The 19362-nt window shown below is 47.2% G+C and overlaps 2 protein-coding genes across 2 annotated transcripts; both read left to right on the forward strand.

Annotated features, from left to right (window-relative positions):
• Window positions 1-1306: 1306 nt before the first annotated feature.
• On the forward strand, window positions 1307-8611 carry MRPL4 (mitochondrial ribosomal protein L4). The gene is made up of 9 exons (XM_051971501.1): window positions 1307-1429; window positions 1539-1596; window positions 1678-1840; window positions 7225-7276; window positions 7358-7475; window positions 7620-7726; window positions 7882-7991; window positions 8174-8247; window positions 8402-8611. The coding sequence occupies exons 1-9, from the start codon at window positions 1364-1366 to the stop codon at window positions 8545-8547; spliced, it is 894 nt and encodes a 297-aa protein (XP_051827461.1). The 5' UTR covers window positions 1307-1363; the 3' UTR covers window positions 8548-8611.
• Window positions 8612-10984: 2373 nt separating this feature from the next.
• LOC127544724 (intercellular adhesion molecule 1-like) lies at window positions 10985-19305 on the forward strand. Its single transcript, XM_051971495.1, has 7 exons — window positions 10985-11191; window positions 11373-11544; window positions 12196-12471; window positions 16168-16500; window positions 16823-17107; window positions 17198-17440; window positions 18669-19305. Exons 2-7 carry the CDS (start codon window positions 11478-11480, stop codon window positions 18854-18856), a joined length of 1392 nt encoding a protein of 463 aa, XP_051827455.1. The 5' UTR covers window positions 10985-11191; window positions 11373-11477; the 3' UTR covers window positions 18857-19305.
• The last annotated feature ends 57 nt before the right edge of the window (window positions 19306-19362 follow it).

Consider the following 19362-nt stretch of genomic DNA (forward strand, 5'->3'; position numbering starts at 1 on the left):
CCTCCACATGCAAAACAGAGTGGGGGAGGGGTTGGGGGTGCCCCTGGGGATCTTCCCTCCTGCCGTACTAACAAGCAGGGCAAAGAGTATCTCCTAGAACGAAAGGGAGCTAGAGTGCAGCTCCCCCTCCCTCTGGATCCCACCCCGTCTCCCCAGAGCTGGACGTCTGGTGGGGATGGCCCGGTTCGGGCAGCAGAGACGCAGATTCAGTGTACAGTGGCCAGCGTCCAGAGCTCCGTGCTCTTGGAATTGTTCACGGTCCAGCTCGGCCCTGGTGGGTCTCTGTGAAGGCAAAGCTTGGTGCGCTGCCGCAGTCTTCCCGAAGCAGTCTGGTCAGAAGGCCATGGGAGGGCTCACGTGGGCGGGCCTAGTTCCAGACTGACTTAGGCGTCTCCACAGCCTGACCTCGGCCGCCCGCCCCGGACTGGGGAGAGGCAGAGGGAGACACCTGTAGCTCTCCTCTGCAGCCTGGGGCGCTAATCATGCTGCGGGTGAAGGAAAGCCTGACCCCGTTGACCCAGGAGGCTCTAGCCTGACCACAGTACCCCGGAAGGGGCATGCTGGTCACCGTGACTGGGGAGGGAGTGCACAGATCGCACAAGCCGCATTAGCCTCCCGGGGTTACCCTGAGAAAAAGGATGCCTAACTCCGGTGCCCTTGGAGAGAGGAGGGCCAGAACGAAGATGCAGCTTTACTGAGTGATGGGAATACGGGGGAGGGTCCTGGGGGTACCGCTAGAGGAGTCTGAGTGCAGACGCTTGGTAAAGAGCCAGACTTGGTGGAGAACCCTCCCCCCAGCACCACCAAGTTGCATGGTCTTGGGCAGACGTCTTTTTCCGGGTCTCGGTTTCTTCAACTGAAAAATGAAGGAGTAGGGCAAGACACGTCTGCGGTCCCTTCAGGATGCTTGTAGCTACGTCTCCAACCTCCATGTAAATTCAGCTGGGATTGTCGTTATTATTATTTCGATCTAAATCTCGGGTTCTGAGCCCGGGACGCTCCTGGAAGACCGGGGGAGACCCCCAGCGGAGGCTGGGGCAAGGGGACAGGATCACAGAGGTTCCCGTTCCTCATTGATCTCAGCTAAACCCCGCCTCTTCCCGCCCACAGAGGGAGTGGGCGGGGTGACAAGGAGAAAGACGTTTACCTTGGGCGCTGAGAGGGCGGAGTCTGTCTGGGGGCGTGGCCCTAGTGGGCGGAGTTGAACATAGTCCTCAGCGTTTGTCCCTCCCCCCCGTGGGGGGAGGGGGCGGTGTCCAAGCTTTCCCGCTCAGAATTCGAGCTTACGCCATCTGTCGCATATGATGTCATTTCCGGGCGTCCAGGAAGTTGTTCTCTCTGGGTGTCCGAGCCGGTTTTCGCTATGCTTCTGATCCGAGCAGCCCTGGGGCTCCGGGGTCCTGGTCGGGGTCTGATCCCAACACGAAGGGTGAGGGCTGGGCCGAAATGGGCCCAATCAGAGATAAAGGGGAGGGGTCGCGGGAGGTACGAGGGCGGAGGTCAAAGGTCATCTGGGCCCCTCTCATCTCCCCGGACAGGCTCTTTCAGCGCTGACCGGAGGAGACCTCGAAGTCCCGGAGCATGCGTTGACTACAGGTTAGAGGTCATTAGGGAAGGGAAGGGGTAAGGGATAAGGGGTGCTGGTCCATGCTCATGCTCACCTTCTCCCCGTCGTAGCATCCCCAACCTCCGTCGGTGTCCCCCTGCTCCGTCGCTGTGAGCTCCCGGTTCCCGTGCACCGGAGTCCGGTGCAAGCCTGGGTGGAATCCCTCCGGGGCTATGAAGAAACGCGCTTGGGCCTGGCCGACCTGCATCCCGATGTGTTCTCCGTGGCACCCAGGTGAGTGGGAGACGACCCCACCCTAACTCTCCTCCCACCCATTCATTAAGTGCCCGCCCACTCAGTGCTAGGTGAACTAGGTTACACTGTGCATTTCCTGCACACACACACACAAGATTTCACACTTATTCAAAGAAAAAACCTGACCAGCCTCTTTTCGATATTAAAAATATTCATGTTTACTATTTGCTACCTTGTCCAGATGATTCATCAAAGCATAGCAGGAACCCTGATTTTAAAATTTATTAATTTAACATTTTTCTCCACCTCAAAACAATTTTTTTTAACATTTTTAAAATAGCTTTTTATTTACATGCATACATTTATATGCATGGGTAATTTTACAGCATTGACTATTGCCAAACCTTTTGTTCCAATTTTTCCCCTCCTTCCCCCCACCCCCTCCTCTAGATGGCAGGATGACCAACACATAACATTTGTTTTTAAGATTTTTTAAATGCTAGGTTCTTTCCCTTATCCCCACCTACAATTAAGAAACCACATATGAAGTTATGCAAAACATTTCAATAAAAGTCAAGTTTTAAAAGAAAACATAGATCTCCTACCTTAATGAAAATAAAAACCCTCAAGAACAATTAAATTAAAGAGAGAGAAATAGAGAATGCTTAAATCTGTTTTCAGACACAATCAGTTTCTTCTCTGAGTATGGATAAGATTTTTCATCATTAGTCCTTCAGAGTAGTCATTTACGGCTGGGAACCCTGGTTTTTAAAAGCTATTTTAGGAAATACCAACTTTGCAACTTTTACTAAGCTGGAAAGGTCAGTGAGATTCCATCACTGTTTGAGATTTCCCAAGATCATTTAGTTCAGCTCTTAATTTTAATAGGATTATAAAATGAAGCTTTATGCCCACATCAGTCTCATTCTTTACTGGAAGATTACCCCTGTGGCTCACCCTCTTGCTTGTTTCATGAAAATAGCTTCCTAATTGGTAGTGGGGGGGGGGGAGAGGGGGAGCGCAAGCATTTATTAAGCACCTCCTATATGTCTATATACATAGGCAATGAGCTAATCACTTTGCAAATATTATCTTATTTTATCTTTACTGTAACCATGTGGGAAGGTGCTGTTATTCCTGTTTTTCAGATTAAGAAATTGAGGCAGAAATTAAGCGAATTGTTCAAGGTCACACAGCTAATAAGTGCCTTGAGGCCATATTGGAACTCAGATCTTACTCTATGCACCCTATTTACCACCTAACTGTTTCCCAGACAGTTTCATTTCTCTATTATACAAACTCCAAGGACAAAGCTATCTAAAATGAAATACAAAAGCCTCTGTTTAGAATTTAAAGCCTCACACAGTCTTGCTACAATCTACCTTTCCATTCTTTTTACATAGTCTAGTCTAGCCAAACAAGAACTCTTGATATCCTTCAACCAGAGCCTCCTCTCCCATTTGTTTCTTTTGGACAGTCCATTCCCTCATTCCTGGAATTATCTCCTTCGTCATCTGTTGTAGAATCCTTAGATTTTATGAGCACTCAGCTCAAGCACCAGCTCCAACATCATGCCTTGCTGGATTCTCCCCAGTTGCTGACATCTCAAACCTAAAAATTACCTGTATTTATTTATACTTATGTATATGTATTGTCTCTCTTCACAAAATGTAAGCATTTTGAGAGTAGGGACCTTCATTTTTGTTTTTATATCCCTGATGCCTAACAGTGCCCAAGACATAGGAGTTACTTAATAAATCCTTGTTTCTTTATAGATGCCTAAAGTACCCCCAATTCAAGTCCAGCACAAAGCTTTTATTTCAGGCCCAACAGGTATCTGTTTTGATGATTATCTCCAGCTAATTATGGAGAAACTTGTCACCAGGGAGTTGGCTGCAAAATGACCCATTTTTCAGCTCTTCCTCGAACTAAGGGCAGAGAAGAAAGAGGAATATTTGTCAGTGTAGAGGAAACAGGGTTGAATCCACAGGTCCTTGTTGAATAATACAGTATGGTTATTACAGCATGGAGAGCAAAGTCTATCTGGGAAGAAAAAGAGGGATCACAGAAATCAGCACAACTGTGAAGTGTGAATGACTCAGTGGTAGAAATGGATCTTATGAATCTTCTGGAATCCCTGAGTGGTTAAGTGACTTACTATAAAGTCCCAACAGCCAGTGGCACTAGGGGCTGGAGATCTTCAAGCAAAGGATGGATAGTCCCTTATTGGTTCAGTTGCAAGGGGAACACATACTTATTTGGACTGGAAAACCTTTCTCTTATTCTATAAAAGTGTTCTGTGTCCCATCTCTTCCTTGTAGTGCTGCTAAGCCCTCCATAAATGTTTATTGTTGTCTGATGGCCCATAGGAGAACCTTAACCCAACTTAAGGCATCTATCTCCCAGCTCCCACCTCAGTACAGTTCAAGCAGCACTAATCTCCAGCTCTTTAAACTCTGGTTCACAACCCCATGTGAGATCTCATAATTGAATGAAGAGGTTGCAAAATTATGGTTTATTATGAGTAAATGTTTAATTTGTGTACCTATTTTCTATACTCATATATTCAGGGTGATATAAAAATTTTTCTCGTGGAAAGGGATCAAAAGTGAAAGAGGTTTAAGAAGTCCTACACTATCCCATGTGTTGGGGATATCAGAACAAAATGAAGCAGTTCTGCTCTAAAGGGACTTACATTCTTCCAGGAGATTATACACAAAGATACACTGGTACACATTAATACATAAATGCAAGCCCATTTGATAAAGGAAGGACCATTAATGACTGGGGGTATCAAGAAAGGATCCTCCAGAAAACTGGGAAACAATTTTTACAACCAGTGTTTCTAATAAAGGCCTCTTTTTTTCCCCCCTGTTTTAGATGAGCTTTTATTTATTTATTTTTTTGGTTCTTGGAAATTTTTATATTTTGGGGGTTTTTTCCTATTACATTTATTTTTTTTTAATTACAACTTTTTATTGACAGAACATATGCATGGGTAATTTTTTTTGCAATATTATCCCTTTTATTCACTTCTGTTCTGACTTTTCTCTTCCCTCCCTCCATCCCCTCCCCTAGATGGCAGGCAGTCTTATACATGTTAAATATCCTAGATACAATATATGTGTGCAGAACCATACAGTTCTCTTGTTGCACAAGAAGAATTGGATTCAGAAGGTAAAAATAACTTGGGAAGAAAAACAAAAATGCAAGTAGTCCACGTTCATTTCCCAGTGTTTCTTCTCTGGGTGTATCTGATTCTGTCCATCATTGATCAATTGGAACTGAATTAGATCTCTTTGTCGAAGATATCTACTTCCATCAGAATACATCCTTATACAGTATTGTTGTTGAGGTATATAATGATCTCTTGGTTCTGCTCATTTCACTCAGCATCAGTTCGTGGAAATTAAAGACCTCATTTCTAAAATATATTAGAGAACTGAATCAAATTTATAAGAATCCAAGTCATTCTCCAATTGATAAATGGTTAAAGGATATGAACCGGCAATTTTCAGATGACAAAATTAAAGCTATTTGTAGTCATATGAAAAAAATGGTAAATCACTATTGATTAGAGAAATGCAAATTAAAACAACTTTGAGGTACCAACACATACCTATCAGAATGACTACTATGACAGAAAAGGAAAATGATAAATATTGTAGAGAGTTGTGGGTAAATTGAAACACTAATGCATTGTTGGTGGATTTGTGAACTGATCTAATCAATTTGGAGAGCAATTTGGAACTATTCCCAAAAGGCTATAAAACTGCATACCTCTTGATCCAACAATATTCATAACTAGCCCCAAAAGATCATCAAAAAGATGAAAGGATCTACCGTGTGCACAAATGTTTATAGCAGCTCTTTGTAATAGCAAAGAACTAGAAATTGAGGGAATACCCATCATTTAGGAATGGCTGAACAAATTGTGGCATTTGAAGATAATGGAATACTATTATTCCTAAGAAATGATGAACAGGCAGATTTCAGAAAAACCTGGAAAGATTTACATGAACTGATGCTGAGTGAAATGAGCAGATCCAGGAGAACATTGTACACAGTGACAAGATTATGTGATGATCAACTATGATAAACTTACATCTTCTCAGAAATACAGTGATTCAAGATAATTCCAAAAGACTCATGGAAAATGACATCCACATCTAAAGAAAGAACTATGAAGATTGAGTACAGATCAAAACTTTTGTTTTTTCTTTCTTGTGTTTTTTCCCTTTTCTGATTCTTCTTTCACAAGATGACTAATGTGGAAATATGGTTAATATGTATACATGTATAACCTGTATCAGATTGCTTGCTATCTTGGGGAGGTGGGAGAGGAGGAAGAGAGGGCAAAATTTTTTTGGAATTTAAAATCTTATAAAAATAAATGTTAAAAACTAATTTTTTCATGTGATTGGATTAGTGGGAGTAGGGGAAGGGGAGGAGAAGAAAGGTTTCTCACAGAAGGTGAGCTGAACCTTGAAGCAAAGTATGGATTCTATGAAACTTGTGGAAAAGCATGGAAGCAGGAGATGGAGGGCTGAGGTCAGAGATGTAGACTTTGTAAAGGAGGGCAGTATAAAATGTTTGAAAAGGAAGTTTAGGGTTTTAGATGCCAACCTGAGGAATTTGTTTTTTATATTTAAGGCAATAGGGAACTACTAAAGATTCTTGACCGGGAAAATGACCTAATCAGACTTGTGTTTTATGAGGGTTATTTATATAAACTAATGAGATTAATTGGAAGATGTCCTAGAGGTGAGAAGCAGGAGACAACCATGATAGTGCTCATTTAAATGAAGAGATAAAAGAGGTGTTAATAGAGGCAGAATCAATAAATCCCATCAACTTATTGGATATAAGAGTAAGAAAGAGTTGGCATTGACTTCTAGATTGTCGACCTTGGTGGAAGGTGAAATCGGAGATGCTCTCAACAGAATTGAAAAATAACAGAGAGAGGATTAAGGGAGACAATTTTAGGTTTGATATGCCTTCAGGAATGAAAATCAGGAGGTGAAGGTTGAACATCTATATATGAGAGAGCATATGACAATCAGTTGCTTACAATTGCTAGTTTAATCCAGTTGCTGATGAAATCACCAAGAGAATGGTATGAAAAAAGATGAGAGGCCCAGGCTGGCTTGAGAGCAGCCAGTCAAGGGTCAGGACTTGGCAGACAGTCCAGCAACCAAGACTTAAGAGTAGTTAGACAAATAAGAGAACCAGGATCTATTTGCTAAAAATTAACTGCAGGAGAAAATCTCTAGGAGAAGAGAATTGTAGTAGCTGTTAGTTGTTACAGAGAAGGCAAGGAGGATGAAGCCTGAGAAAAGGCGTCAGATTTAGTGATTAAAATGTCTCTCAGAAGCCACTTGCTGAGAGTTCTTATTGCCCGTGACTTTTCTTTCTCTTTCCAGGCTGGACATTCTACATGAGGTTGCTATGTGGCAGAAGAACTTCAAGAGAATTGTGAGTGTCATTGGGGGTCAGGGTGTCACGGGGCAGGAGTGGGCCCTGGAATAACTCCCCTCTTTTCTTTCATCCCATCAGAGTTATGCTAAGACCAAGACACGGGCAGAGGTGAGAGGAGGTGGGAGAAAGCCCTGGAGGCAGAAAGGTTCAGGCCGGGCCCGGCACGGGAGCATCCGCTCCCCCATCTGGCGAGGAGGTCAGTCTTGAGGATTTGAGGGACAAAGCACTAAAACATTTTTGGAGCCCTAGTGTCCTGGGGCTCCTATGGGGGTCCTAGCAGGAGTACACTGGGCATTTATCAAACCTTCCCTTGCTTCCTCTTCCCCCATCCCCATTGCAGGTGGTATTGCCCATGGTCCACGGGGTCCGACTAGCTACTACTATATGTTACCTATGAAGGTTCGAGTGCTGGGCCTCAAGGTGGCCCTGACAGTCAAGCTGATGCAGGTACCAACTATACCCCTCACATGGACAGAGGGAGGTGCACTTATTCCTTGGAAAGGGCTGGAAGCAAGAGCTTTGATGGCTTTTGTCATAAACCAGAATGTCCCATCCATGAGAGGGTCTAGTTATTGAAGGCTGACTTGACTCTAACCTCCCAGGATGATCTTCATGTGGTAGATTCCTTGGAGCTGCCAACCTCAGACCCAAGATATTTATCAGACCTGGTTCGGCACCGGTGTTGGGGTGACTCAGTCCTCCTTGTTGACGTGTGAGTGGTATCTGTGGGTGAGTGGGAATGGTACAGTCTTTCACTGGGCTCAATTTCCCCTACTCCAGAGGGGCTGCCAGTTCATGATTGGGTGGGGGTCAAAAGGAGCTTCCAAGGCCAGGGCTTCTTCATCCTGGACATTGTCTAAGTTGACCTGCTGCTTACCCGACCTTGTGTTCCAGGAATGAGGAGATGCCCCAGAACATTGTTTCCGCTGTATCCAACCTGAAGACCATCAACCTGGTACCAGCAGTTGGTGAGTGATTGGGTCCGAATGGTCCAGCTTGGAGACCCCATTCCTTAGAAGCCTGGTGGTTCGCCTGTGGGATTGGGTTACATCTTAGGAGCACAAGTCCTATGAGATATGTGATTCTGTCTCCAATCTTAGCCTCCCTCTTCCATACCCACAGGCCTCAATGTCCACAGTATGCTGAAGCACCAGACCTTGGTCTTGACTCTCAACACTGTTGCCTTCCTAGAGAAGAAGCTATTATGGCACGATAAGCGCTACACAGCCCTCTACCCATTCCGTCTGCCCTACAGCGACTTCCCTTGACCTCCAGAGTGACTGTGCTTCCCCACTCCTGGCATAGCAAAATAAAGAGTATATTTGTCACTTATTGCTACCTCCTCTCCCAACTTTGATAAACCTGAATTGCTGCATTCTGGCAAGTGTCAGGAAGTTCTGGCTCTGACTCTGTCCAACTTTCTTCTCAAAGTATCTCCCTCATTCTCTTTCCCACCCACCCTTCTCCTTAAGCAGCCTCTGTTTTTTCTCCCAACAAGGATTGGTCAGTGAATCAGGTTGCCTGATGCCTTAGAGGAAATCCTAATTTTCCTTTCCCCTGCAAGCTCAATCCTGCTTCCTATTTCCCAATTATATACCCCTTAGGGAAGAGGAATTTGCCCTCAAACCCTAAAGGCAGCAGAACATCTGTTTCCTTTTCTTCTCTTGTCCCTCCTTTTTCCTCCCTTTCCTTCCCAACAGAAAGTTTGCTTCTTGACAAACCAGGCAACCCCACATTTCAGGTGACACCTCTCTCATTTCAGCCCTATCCCCAACAGTTAACAGCAGATGAGATTAGAACTGAGGCTTCTGGGTACTTCCCTCCCCCTCCCCCCTCCCCATCCCTTCATTCTTGATTGCAGGCTTCCCCTTGCATTGTCGGGGAAAGGACTATGAAAACCTGAGCAGTCTGAACAGAGAAGTCCAGTCATCCCCATGCAGCCGCATGGGGCCGCTCTTGGCCACAAGTCCCGGGGTTAAGCCTTAGATACCCTTTGTTCAGTTTAGCTTGGGGAAAGTTTCACCTAAAAATAAGCTGTACATTCCCACCCAACCGCTCAGGATTTTCCAGACCCGACAACCTGAGCTTGGGTTTCCCAAATCCCAGAAGACCTTGTGATTTAATTAACTTTCTCATACTTTTCCCTCTCAACATTCCCTCTTCAAAATACCATAGGAGATCTGGCACTGCCAGTCTGGTGAAGTCACCTTTGGACTAGGGTTGAGGAGGGGAAGGAATGAGACTCTCCGATTGGGTTTCTCTGAAACTTGATAAGGGAGAGGCTGTCTCACTTTTCCGGCCCTGGAGGGGTGAGGGAATTGGAATTGGAATAAGATTGTTTGTTCAACTCGGACTGCTACTCCAGGAATGTGAGGGAGGTTGGGGCGGTCCCCTCTTGGGGTCTCCGAGGAAGTGAGGGCTCCGGAGATGAGGACACAGCCCTCCAGTGTCACTGCATTCCCGGCATAGGCCCCCCTCCCCTTCCCTTTCTGCTCGGAGACCTCTTTGCCCTGTGGACACCATGGCAACAACTCAGTGTGGGTCCCACAACAGGAAACTGGGGGAGGAGGGGAGACTGTAAGGCCCAGCCATAAGGGGAAGGGGAGAACCAGTCTGGCAGACCCTCCATCAGAGAGATAGGAAAGAGGCTCCGGAATCATTTCATCGAGTTCCCCCCCCCCCCTTCCTCAGGGTTCCCAATTCTGGAGAGGTGGGTGAGCAGGGACCGGGACTCCGGAGGCACAAGCTCAAGCCATCCTTGAAAGGGCTTCTGAGATAGGGAAGATGGAGCCTAGGCTTCCTGTCCCCTTCCCCACCCACCCTCTCAGCAATGCTGGGTTCCGGCTGCTCCTGTAGTCCGGTCCCGGTTCAGAGCTCCCTGACTGCTTCAGCGGTGAGAGTGCTGGGACGGGCTGCTGTTTGAGTTTCTGCCGAAACCAAGCTCTATCCTGGGTGTCATTGCATTCCCGATGTAGGTCTCCCTCCACGAAGCCCCTGCCTCAGGAACAAAATCCTTCTATCCTTTGCTCCTGGATTTTCCCGACAGGATAGGGGCACATTGCTGTGAGCGTTGAGAGATGGGGAGGAAACATCTCTTCCCTGGCGAAAGGCCTTAGTTATCTGGAGGGGAATCATTCACGGAGCCAGAGATTAATCAGCACGTCCTTGCACAAGTGCCTTCTTCCTCTTTCTCCGAACCCCACTGTAGCCCCAGTCCGAGGGAAAGGGAAATTTTAGTGCTGGCAATTGTGACCACAGCTTTTAGAACAGACTAGGGTGGCGAGGAGACGGCATGGTGATTCAGCGTCACTCCAGATGTCTCTCTACCCCTCCCACCGCCTCCCGCCCACGGCCATCTCACGAGGCGGGGGCTAACGCCGGGACCGCGCTGTCAGGGGCTCCAGCCTGCGGAAAAGTTCCGCATTCCGAAAGTTGCTTGAGGGGGATGGGGGGGGGGCGGAGAAGAGCCCTGAGGGCTACACCCTCCCGTTCTTTCACTGGAGTCCGGAGTTCCTGGGTCCCATTCCAATCACCTTCCCCATCCCCTCGCCCTCCGTCCCTTCCACTGCCATCTGCTCTGACAATTCTCGCTTCTCGAGCTTTAAAAACGCTGGAAGACTCCCGAGATGAGAAAATGGGAAGAGCCTTCAAAAACAAAACCAAAGCTTCAGGAAAGCAAACGCTGGATCTAAGCAAAAAATACATTTTGAGTGGCCCAAATACATTCAAAAATCTTAGTCAATTAAAAATAATAATAACGCTAATCTATAGATTTGCCGGATCCTCAATCTTCTAAAGGTAGAGATGGGCTAGGTATCATTTTCTACAGGATATGACTCCATCCTCAAAACTCGCCGCCGGATCCCTCTCTGGCCCCTAGACGACCCCATAACACACTCTTCCCCATGACAGGTAAACACTGTTTGCTTAACTCTGGAAACTCCTGAACTGGGAGGGACTGATCCCCTGCGTGCTCCCCCTCATACCTCCAAATACACCCCCCCCATCCGGAAATACCGGGCAACTTATTCTGGAGGGGAAAGCGTGAGGTTTCCGGGAAAGCAGGACCGCCTTCCCCCCTCCCTCTCTCCAGTCCAGCCCCTAGTCACCAAGGGAGATCATAAAAGGAGCCCCGCACTTCGGCTTCGCATTCAGCCCGCCCCGCAGACTCCGGCTCGTGCCCGACTCCTGCGCCAACATGAGAGTCCTCAGCTCCCTTCCCGCTCTTCCTGCGCTCTTGCTCCTGTCCCTACTCTCATCTTCAGGTGAGACCCTCGGTCTTGGTTAGCTCTCCTCGCCCCCAGCCCTGTTCCAGACCCCTTGCTTTGCCCCGGGAGGGACCAACAGGAGAGCTGCCTGGAGGAGGAGGCACTGTCCTTAGCTGTTCTGGGCTGGCATCCAGTCCCGAAGCTGCAGCTGACTGCTCTGGGTCAGAATTGAGGGTGGGAAGGAACTTGAGACAACTTTTGAAACACTTGGAGGTGGCAGATAGGATAGAAAGGAGTGAAAAAGTCCCACCGCTCGCTGACCGAGAAGGGGGTTAGGGCGGGAGGGGGAGTCCGAGGATGGACTGCGTTGGTCTGGAAGGAAGCCTTGTGCCTCGGGGTGCCAATCCCCTCCCCCCAGAATGGTTTTCTCTCTCTTCAGACGCCTTCGTCTCCCCCTCCCGTCCTCTCCCAGGGGAGAAGTCTATGGTCCCCATGGCGGGGGAATTCCAGAGCTGGGTTCCCCGAGGAAGTGCTAACAGAGTCAAAAGCGCCCAGGCTTGGGGTGGGGCAAACCCGGGGGGAGTTCCCTTCAAATCTCCGGAGATTAGTTCCTGGGAGACCGACTCAAAACGTGTGTGTTGATTGTGAAGGGATAGAAGCGACTCCGTTTCCAGGGCCAGACTCTGGACTCGCGGTCTCTCCTTGCAGGAGCCCAGGAGAACCCCACCAAGGTTCGGGTCTGGGTGGATCCCCCAAACCCCGTGATCCTCTTGGGGACTGAAGTAACTGTGAACTGCAGCAGCGACTGCGCCGACCCCCTCGGGATCGGCCTGGAGACCAGGCTGACGAAGGCCGAGGAGAGCTCGGGGACCCACTGGAAAGCCTTCAGGTTGAGTAACGTGACCCAAGATAACAGTCCGCTCTGCTTTGTTAACTGTCGCGGAAAGCCTCAGGGCATCGCCAAGGCGAGCATCACGGTGTACGGTGAGTGAAAGCGCGGCGGTGTTGGGGGGGACTCGGGGCTCGGCGCGGGGGGCGCCCGGCAGGTAGGGGCGCGGGGGTGGGGCGTGTGCGTCCAGTTTCGAGGAAGGGCGGGGAGCTTGCCTTTGGTGGAGGAGAGAGTGACTGAGTGAGTAGCGGGAAGGAAAGGCTGGGTTGGGCAGGCAAACAAATTCCCCGGCCGCGGCATCCTCGCTTAGGAATTCACTTCAACAAAACAAACACTTGATGCTACTGATTAAGGCTCTGAGGGAGACGGCAGGAAAGTGACTTGTCGGAGCAGGGTCCTGCCCCCGGGAGCTCACTGCCTGAACTTGGAACCGGGCTCGGATAATTACAGCTGGGTCGGCAGGCTCGCCGCGGGAAAAGCAGGGACCCAGCTAGAGTGGTCGGGGATTCGGAAAAGGTCGCGTCCGGAGGAGTGGTCGGGCAGGAACACTGGGACGCGAGAGCGGGTCCTCTCCCCCGGTGGGACCCGGTTCCGACACGTTCCCTCGGAGAGGGGGAGGCCGCTTTCCCCCGCCTCTCCCAGCCCCGGCTGCCTCCCCTATAGATCCACGCGACAAACATTGAGCACCCACCGAGTCAGAACCTGGTGCCGGCCCCCGGAAGAGATACAGTTTGAGAGAAAACACAGTCCCTCCCTGCCCTTTACTAAATGCAAGACAAATGACCATCTGGGAGGTGCAGGACAGAGGGCCAGACTGCGGAGGGCTATGAAACGCTAGGGTGAGGAATTCGGCATTTATTTAGTGCGTGAGCTATTTCCATGGGTAACAGAAGGGTTTTTGAACAGAGGAGTGATATTACCAGATCTGTCTTTAAGGAGGATTTTTATTTTTATTTTTGATGGGGAAGAAAGTCATGAAGAATAAAATGGAGTAAAGAGGAGAGTAGAGGAAGAGGGAGAATGTAGATGAAAAAAACAGTTAGGAAACTTGCAAATTTTCCTGTAGTCGTCTGCCCTACAGCCTTGAATGAGCGGATACTTTCAGCCTTCTCTTGCTATGGAAAGTAGAAGTGAGGAGGGGGCTCCCCTATTAAGACTCTTCTGCAAGGGAATCTGAGCCTAGGTCAGAGCCAAAGTCAAAAGTTGTAAAGGTCAGATTGTACAATGAATCAGGCTAGGCCCTGCTTCTGGCACCTTCCACCTTCCTGTCTGAACTGAAACCAAAATTGCAGCCTTCAGTGCAAGTGTGTCGAAATCTCCTCAGGTAATAGAGCCCCTCTTTGTCCAGAAGTGTTTACATGCCTACTGAACCTGGCCTAGCTTGTTTCTCCCTCTTAGCCAACAAGAATCAGGATTAGGGTAGAGACTGGACCCGTGATTTCATGAGTGTAGGGAACTCTCAGAGAAGGAAATTCCTACCACCAAACTCTCTAATGGTATTCTAAAGGAATACCACTACTACCTGCCATCTAGGGGAGGGGCTGGGGGCAAGGAGTGGAAAAGTCGGAACAGAAGGTTTGGCAAGGGCCAGTGTTGAAAAATTACTCATGCATATGTTTTGCAAATAAAAAACTATAATAAAAATTTTGAAAAATTGCCATCTAGGAGAGGGGGGGAAAGGAGGGGAAAAATTGGAACAAAAGGTTTGACAATTGTCAATGCTTTAGAATTACCCATGCATATAACTTGTAAATAAAACGCTATTAAATTTTTTTAAAAATTGAAAATTAAAAAAAATACCATTAAATATTTTTAAACCCTTTGCAAATTAGAACATATAACCCCAGATTTATAAGCCTTCCCCCAAATGGACCATGACCTATTATTGATAAAACTATGCTGACATGAACTACAGCTTCCACCTCTTTAAAGATTTTTGCCAGGAATTGAAACCAAACTTATTTTGTTGTTGTTTTAAATCAATAACTCTACTTTCATAGCCAGTAAACCTGCAAGTGCATCCCTTCCTTTCATCCAGTATGTCTATTCAATATAATAAGAACAAATTAAAAAAAAAAAAAAAGGGAAAACAATTCTGCAAAACCAACCTATCAACTGAGACTACAATATATGTAGTGCTCCACATCTATAGTTCCCTATCCCTTAGTCAAAGGAGAAAAGTTCATCTTCTCATTTCCTCTTCAGGGCTCACTGGCCTAGAGTTAGCAAGTTTTTATTCCCTGTAGTTTGCAAGTTTTATCTCTCTTCCCTTTTTAAAATTCAATTTTATTTTGTTGTTAAGTTTCAAAATCACTCCCCATTCTATCCTTTGCTCTGGTCATCAAGAAAACAATAATACAATAGCATTATAAATATGCAGCAATGCAAAGCATATTTCTACATGAGCAATGGCTCCTTCTTTGGGGGGAGGGGAACAATTGATGTTAAGTGACTTGCCAGGGTCACACAACTAGTGTCTGAGGCTAGATGTGAGTTCAGATCCTGATTTCAGGAGCAAAGTTCTACCACTCCAACACTTAATTGCCTCAGCCCTCTTTTTTTTTTTTTTTTTGAAAATTGAGAAGCTGTTTGTTTTTTTCTAGTCCTCTGGATCTATTCTCTGTTCATTAGAATATCCCTGACAATTGCTCAGCAATGGCATCCACCACTTCTTTCAGTAAGGGATGAATGTATCAGAAAGTACCATTAGGGACTTTCTTGCTATCTTCTTATTTTCCTGGGTATTAACATCCTTTAGTCATTTTTGTTCCTTCTTTTCCAATCCAAAGGTCTTTTTATTTATTTTTTAACTCGTTGCTTTATGAATCATGTTGGGAGAGAAAAATTAGAGTAAAAGGGAAAAACCATGGACGTGATAAAAACAAACAAACAAACAAAAAAAGTGAACATAATATGTGTTGATTACATTCAGTCACCTTAGTTCTTTTTCTGGATGCAGATGGCATTTTCTATCCAAAGTCTATTGTGTTCAATATTCCTGGTTCTGCTTGTTTCAGTCAGTCTCAGTTCATGTCAATCTTTCTAGGCTTTTCTAAAATCAGCTTGTTATTTTTTTTTGAAAATAATATTCCATTATCTTCATACACCACAACTTGTTCAACTATTCCCCAAATGATAGATATCTACTCATTTTCCAATTCTTTGCTACCACAAATAGAGCTGCTACAAATATTTTTGCACACGTGGATTCTTTTTCCTCCTTTATGATTTCCTTGGGATATGGACCCAGTTATAAACTTGACTGTTGAGTCAAAGGATATGCACAGTTTTATAGCCCTTTGGACGTTGCTCCAGATTACTCTCCAGAATGGTTGGATTCGTTCACAACTCCACCAACAATGCATTAGTGTCGTAGTTTTCCCACATCTCCTCCAACATTTATCATAATCTTTTCCTGTCTTCTTAGCCAATCAGAGAAATGTGAGATGGTATATCATAATAGTTTTAATTTGCATTTTTCTAATCAATAGTGATTTAGAATATTTTTTTCATATGACTATAGATGGTTTTAATTTCATTATCTGAAAATTGTCTGTTCATATCCAAAGGTCATTTTTCTAAGCAGAAAAAATGAACAAAAAAATGAATAGCATGACTCAATCTTCTCTTGGCTGTCATTTTTTTTTTTGTCCATCCTGTGTGCAATGTTGACCTGATTTATCCCTCCTTTAATCTTTTTATCTTCCTCTTTCCTCCAATGACAAGGCCCGGGCAGCTCCGTCCAGCCTGCCTTCCCACTCACCTGTCCTCGTTCCTTCCCTGCCCCGCAGAGCCGCCAAGGAGCCTGGAGCTGAGTCTGGAGCCTTCTCAGGAGCACTCTTCTATCCCGATCCCCCTGGGCCAGAACATGACTTTAAGCTGCCGCCTGGCAGGTGGGAGACCCCGGCAGCACCTGACGGTGGCGCTGCTTCGGGGGACCCAGAAGATAAGCAAGCAGCCGGCCCCAGAAAGTCCCCCCGATACAGTCGTTGTCGAGTTCCCCCTGACGGCCACGAGGCAGGATGACGAGACCAGCTTCTCCTGCCAGGCTGAGCTGGACCTTCGGCCCCGGGGGTTGGAGCTTTATGAGAGCAGCTCAGCCCCCCTGAAGCTCTCCACTTATGGTGAGGGATTGTGGGGGCACTGAAGGGTAGATTGGGGGAAAGCAGGGCCCTGGGAGGGTTACAGCCACTTACGAATATGAATGTTCACAGTGTTGACACATAGTTGCTGCTTATTAAGAGGCTATTCCCTTCTCCCTCCTCCTTCAGAATTTTATTCTTGAGAGTTACTCATCCCTCCTCAGTTGATTTACCCAGTTCAATATTAGCCCATGGGGTCTTCTTCCCTAGCACTTCCCTGAAGGAAATTATCCTTTCCCTAAGGGAGGATGACTTTCCTTTCCCTGCTAATTGGACTCTATTTTTCTTCCTCCTTTCCTCCAAGACATAGCACCAGGGCCCCCGAACCTTACGGCCTCCCGGGTCCTGGAAGCTGGGACCAACAAGCAGGTGAGCTGCGAAATGGACAATCTGTTCCCAGTGGAGAGAGCTCAGATACAACTGTCCTGGGGAGGGCAGATCCTGACTCAAAACAGCACTACCCGACAAGGCGACCGGCTGAGGGCCACAGCCACAATCACGGCCCCGGAGAAGGGTGATCGAGAGCTGACCTGCAGGGTGACGCTGGAAAACGAAACCAGGCAGATCTCAGAAAATGTGACAGTCTACAGTAAGGATGGAGAGGGAAGCTGAGCGGGGCTGGCCAGGTGGGAGGGGCCAGGGAAGGCAGGGATCACAATCCAGGCTTCCTCTCCTCCAGACTTATCAGAGCCCACTTGTACGGTCAGTGAGCCCATCGAGAAGGGAAGCCTGATAAACTTGACCTGCCAGGTCGACCCACCGGCCAGGGCCGTGTTTGAAGGAGCTCCATCTAATGAAACTGATAGGCTATCCCTGATAGTCCAGGAGAAAGACAACGGGCGCTTGTTCACCTGCTCCGCTATCCTGGAGCTGAGGGAAGAGAAAATCACCAAGAACTGCACCCTGAAAATAAACTTCTCAGGTGAGTGACGACTCCCACCTTCTGACCCCTTCTCTCTTTTTGTGGCAAAGGCACTGACCTCTCCCTCCTGCCTCTGGCTGTTCAGAGAAATTCAGTGTATGTGCGTAGGGGGCAGGGGCAGCTGGCACTAACCATCCTGGTATCCAGTCCCCCAAAGCTGGATGAGGAATGCCCAGGACACTGGATCTGGCCAGAGGGGACTGAACAGACCCTAGAATGCACAGCCAGAGGAAATCCAGCCCCCGCTGTGAAATGTGTCCTAGCAAACAAACGGGGGAGATATTAGTTGGGATTCCCCAGTGGGTCACACGGACCCTCAATAGTACTTGCCTCTGCACCGCTAACAACTCCCTGGGAGAAGCAAACAAGTCTGTGCGGGTGGTCGTGCAAAGTGAGTGACCAGGGAGCTGACCTGGGAGGGAGGGAAGGGTGGCTCAAGTTCGGGAGCAGGGCCTTATTCTGAGGGGACTGAGAACAAGGTAAATTTCATCTCTTAGAAGGCAGGAAAGCTACACACACCCCCCCTTTTCTCATTGATGAGCACAGAGCTCTGTAGTTTCTAGATAAATCAGTGTTCAATAAAATGGATGAATGAGACAACATTTTAGGAGGGTCACAGAGAAACCCAGGCACAGACTAATGAAGGCTCTGCAGCTGGGGAATTGTCTGAAGAAACCGGGTATGTTTAACCTGGAGGAAAAAAAAAGCATTAGGAATAGAGAGGCAGGAAAAATATATCTATTCTATTGCACATGTGTAACATTTATTAGATTACTTGCTGTTTGGGGGGGGAGAAGGAAAGGAGAAAAAAAACTAGAACACAAGGTTTTGCAAGGGTGAATGTTAAAAACCATGTGGATGTTTTGAAAATAAAAAGCTTTTAAAAAAACTATAACTATTCTATTATCTCTAGGAAAATGTGATAAAATTACACTTGTTCTGCCTGAAGCCAAATGAGGTAGGGGTAAGGAGGAAGCAACAGAGAAGATTTAATCTCAACATGAGAAAAAAAAAAAGCAAACTTCCTAAAAATAGAATGGGCTGCCTCAGTGGTGAATTCATGTTCATCATCACTGGGAGTGTCTGAGCCTAAAGAATTTAGGAAACTTTAATAAGGGTACTTCCCCTTGGAGGGATTCGATGGGATTTGCTCTGCAGTCCTGTCCAGTTCTAGAGTCTTGAGTAAGACAGGGCCACGGAATACTCATTGAGTTCTCCTTCCTTCCAGTCCATGAAGAAATGGACCTGACTCCAGTTCTCATCGGCATACTGGTCAGCGTGCTGGCTGTGAGTGTTCTGAGCTTCATGGGATACATCTATTACCGGCAGCGGCGAATTAGGAGTTATGAACTGAAGAAGGCACAGGAGGCTAGAGCCATGCAGCTGATGAAGCCAGAGGCCAAACTCTGCCCCTAGAGGGGGGTCCCACCCTTCCCTGCACAAGCACTTTTTTGGAGAGCCCCAGGGCTGGCCCCAAAAGCCTGAAGCCTGGGCCGGGAAGCTGCCTGAGCTCTTCCTGGCTGTCAGCACAGTGCGAGAGCTTACTCACCTCTGGCTTTGAGGAACCTGCAGTCTCTTTGGAGCCACATAACCAGGGGGATGGGAAGCCGAGGTGATGAGAATTGTGGGGCTGAAAAAGATGTGGCTGACTACTGATCCCTGGGACCCAGGGACCTGGGAGCACAAGAAGGCTCCTGTGGAGCCCTGGGCCTTGCCCAGCACAGAAGGATAAACACTAGCTGAGGGCTGCTTCAGCACTTGGAGCTGGAAAGAGGGGGAAAAGGTGGAATAAGGCGGAGATAGTTGGGTGTCCTGGCCCATAGCTTGTGGTCTTTTCTACTCCTCCCAATAAAACTTGACCAATGTCTCTGACTCTACTTCTGGGGCAACCAAACACTGGTCCCCTACTCCCCAACCTGACC

The sequence above is a fragment of the Antechinus flavipes genome, chromosome 1 (genome assembly GCF_016432865.1).
Source record: "Antechinus flavipes isolate AdamAnt ecotype Samford, QLD, Australia chromosome 1, AdamAnt_v2, whole genome shotgun sequence".
Classification (NCBI taxonomy): domain Eukaryota; kingdom Metazoa; phylum Chordata; class Mammalia; order Dasyuromorphia; family Dasyuridae; genus Antechinus; species Antechinus flavipes.

Excerpts from the sequence above, each read along its gene's own strand:
- MRPL4 (XM_051971501.1), top strand. The coding sequence starts at position 1,364 with ATGCTTCTGATCCGAGCAGCCCTGGGGCTCCGGGGTCCTGGTCGGGGT. Across the intron at positions 7,476-7,619 it reads CTCCCCCATCTGGCGAGGAG|GTGGTATTGCCCATGGTCCA; the intron begins GTCAGTCTTGAG and ends TCCCCATTGCAG. Across the intron at positions 7,992-8,173 it reads TCAGTCCTCCTTGTTGACGT|GAATGAGGAGATGCCCCAGA; the intron begins GTGAGTGGTATC and ends CTTGTGTTCCAG.
- LOC127544724 (XM_051971495.1), top strand. The coding sequence starts at position 11,478 with ATGAGAGTCCTCAGCTCCCTTCCCGCTCTTCCTGCGCTCTTGCTCCTG. Across the intron at positions 11,545-12,195 it reads GTCCCTACTCTCATCTTCAG|GAGCCCAGGAGAACCCCACC; the intron begins GTGAGACCCTCG and ends CTCTCCTTGCAG. Across the intron at positions 17,108-17,197 it reads AGAAAATGTGACAGTCTACA|ACTTATCAGAGCCCACTTGT; the intron begins GTAAGGATGGAG and ends CCTCTCCTCCAG.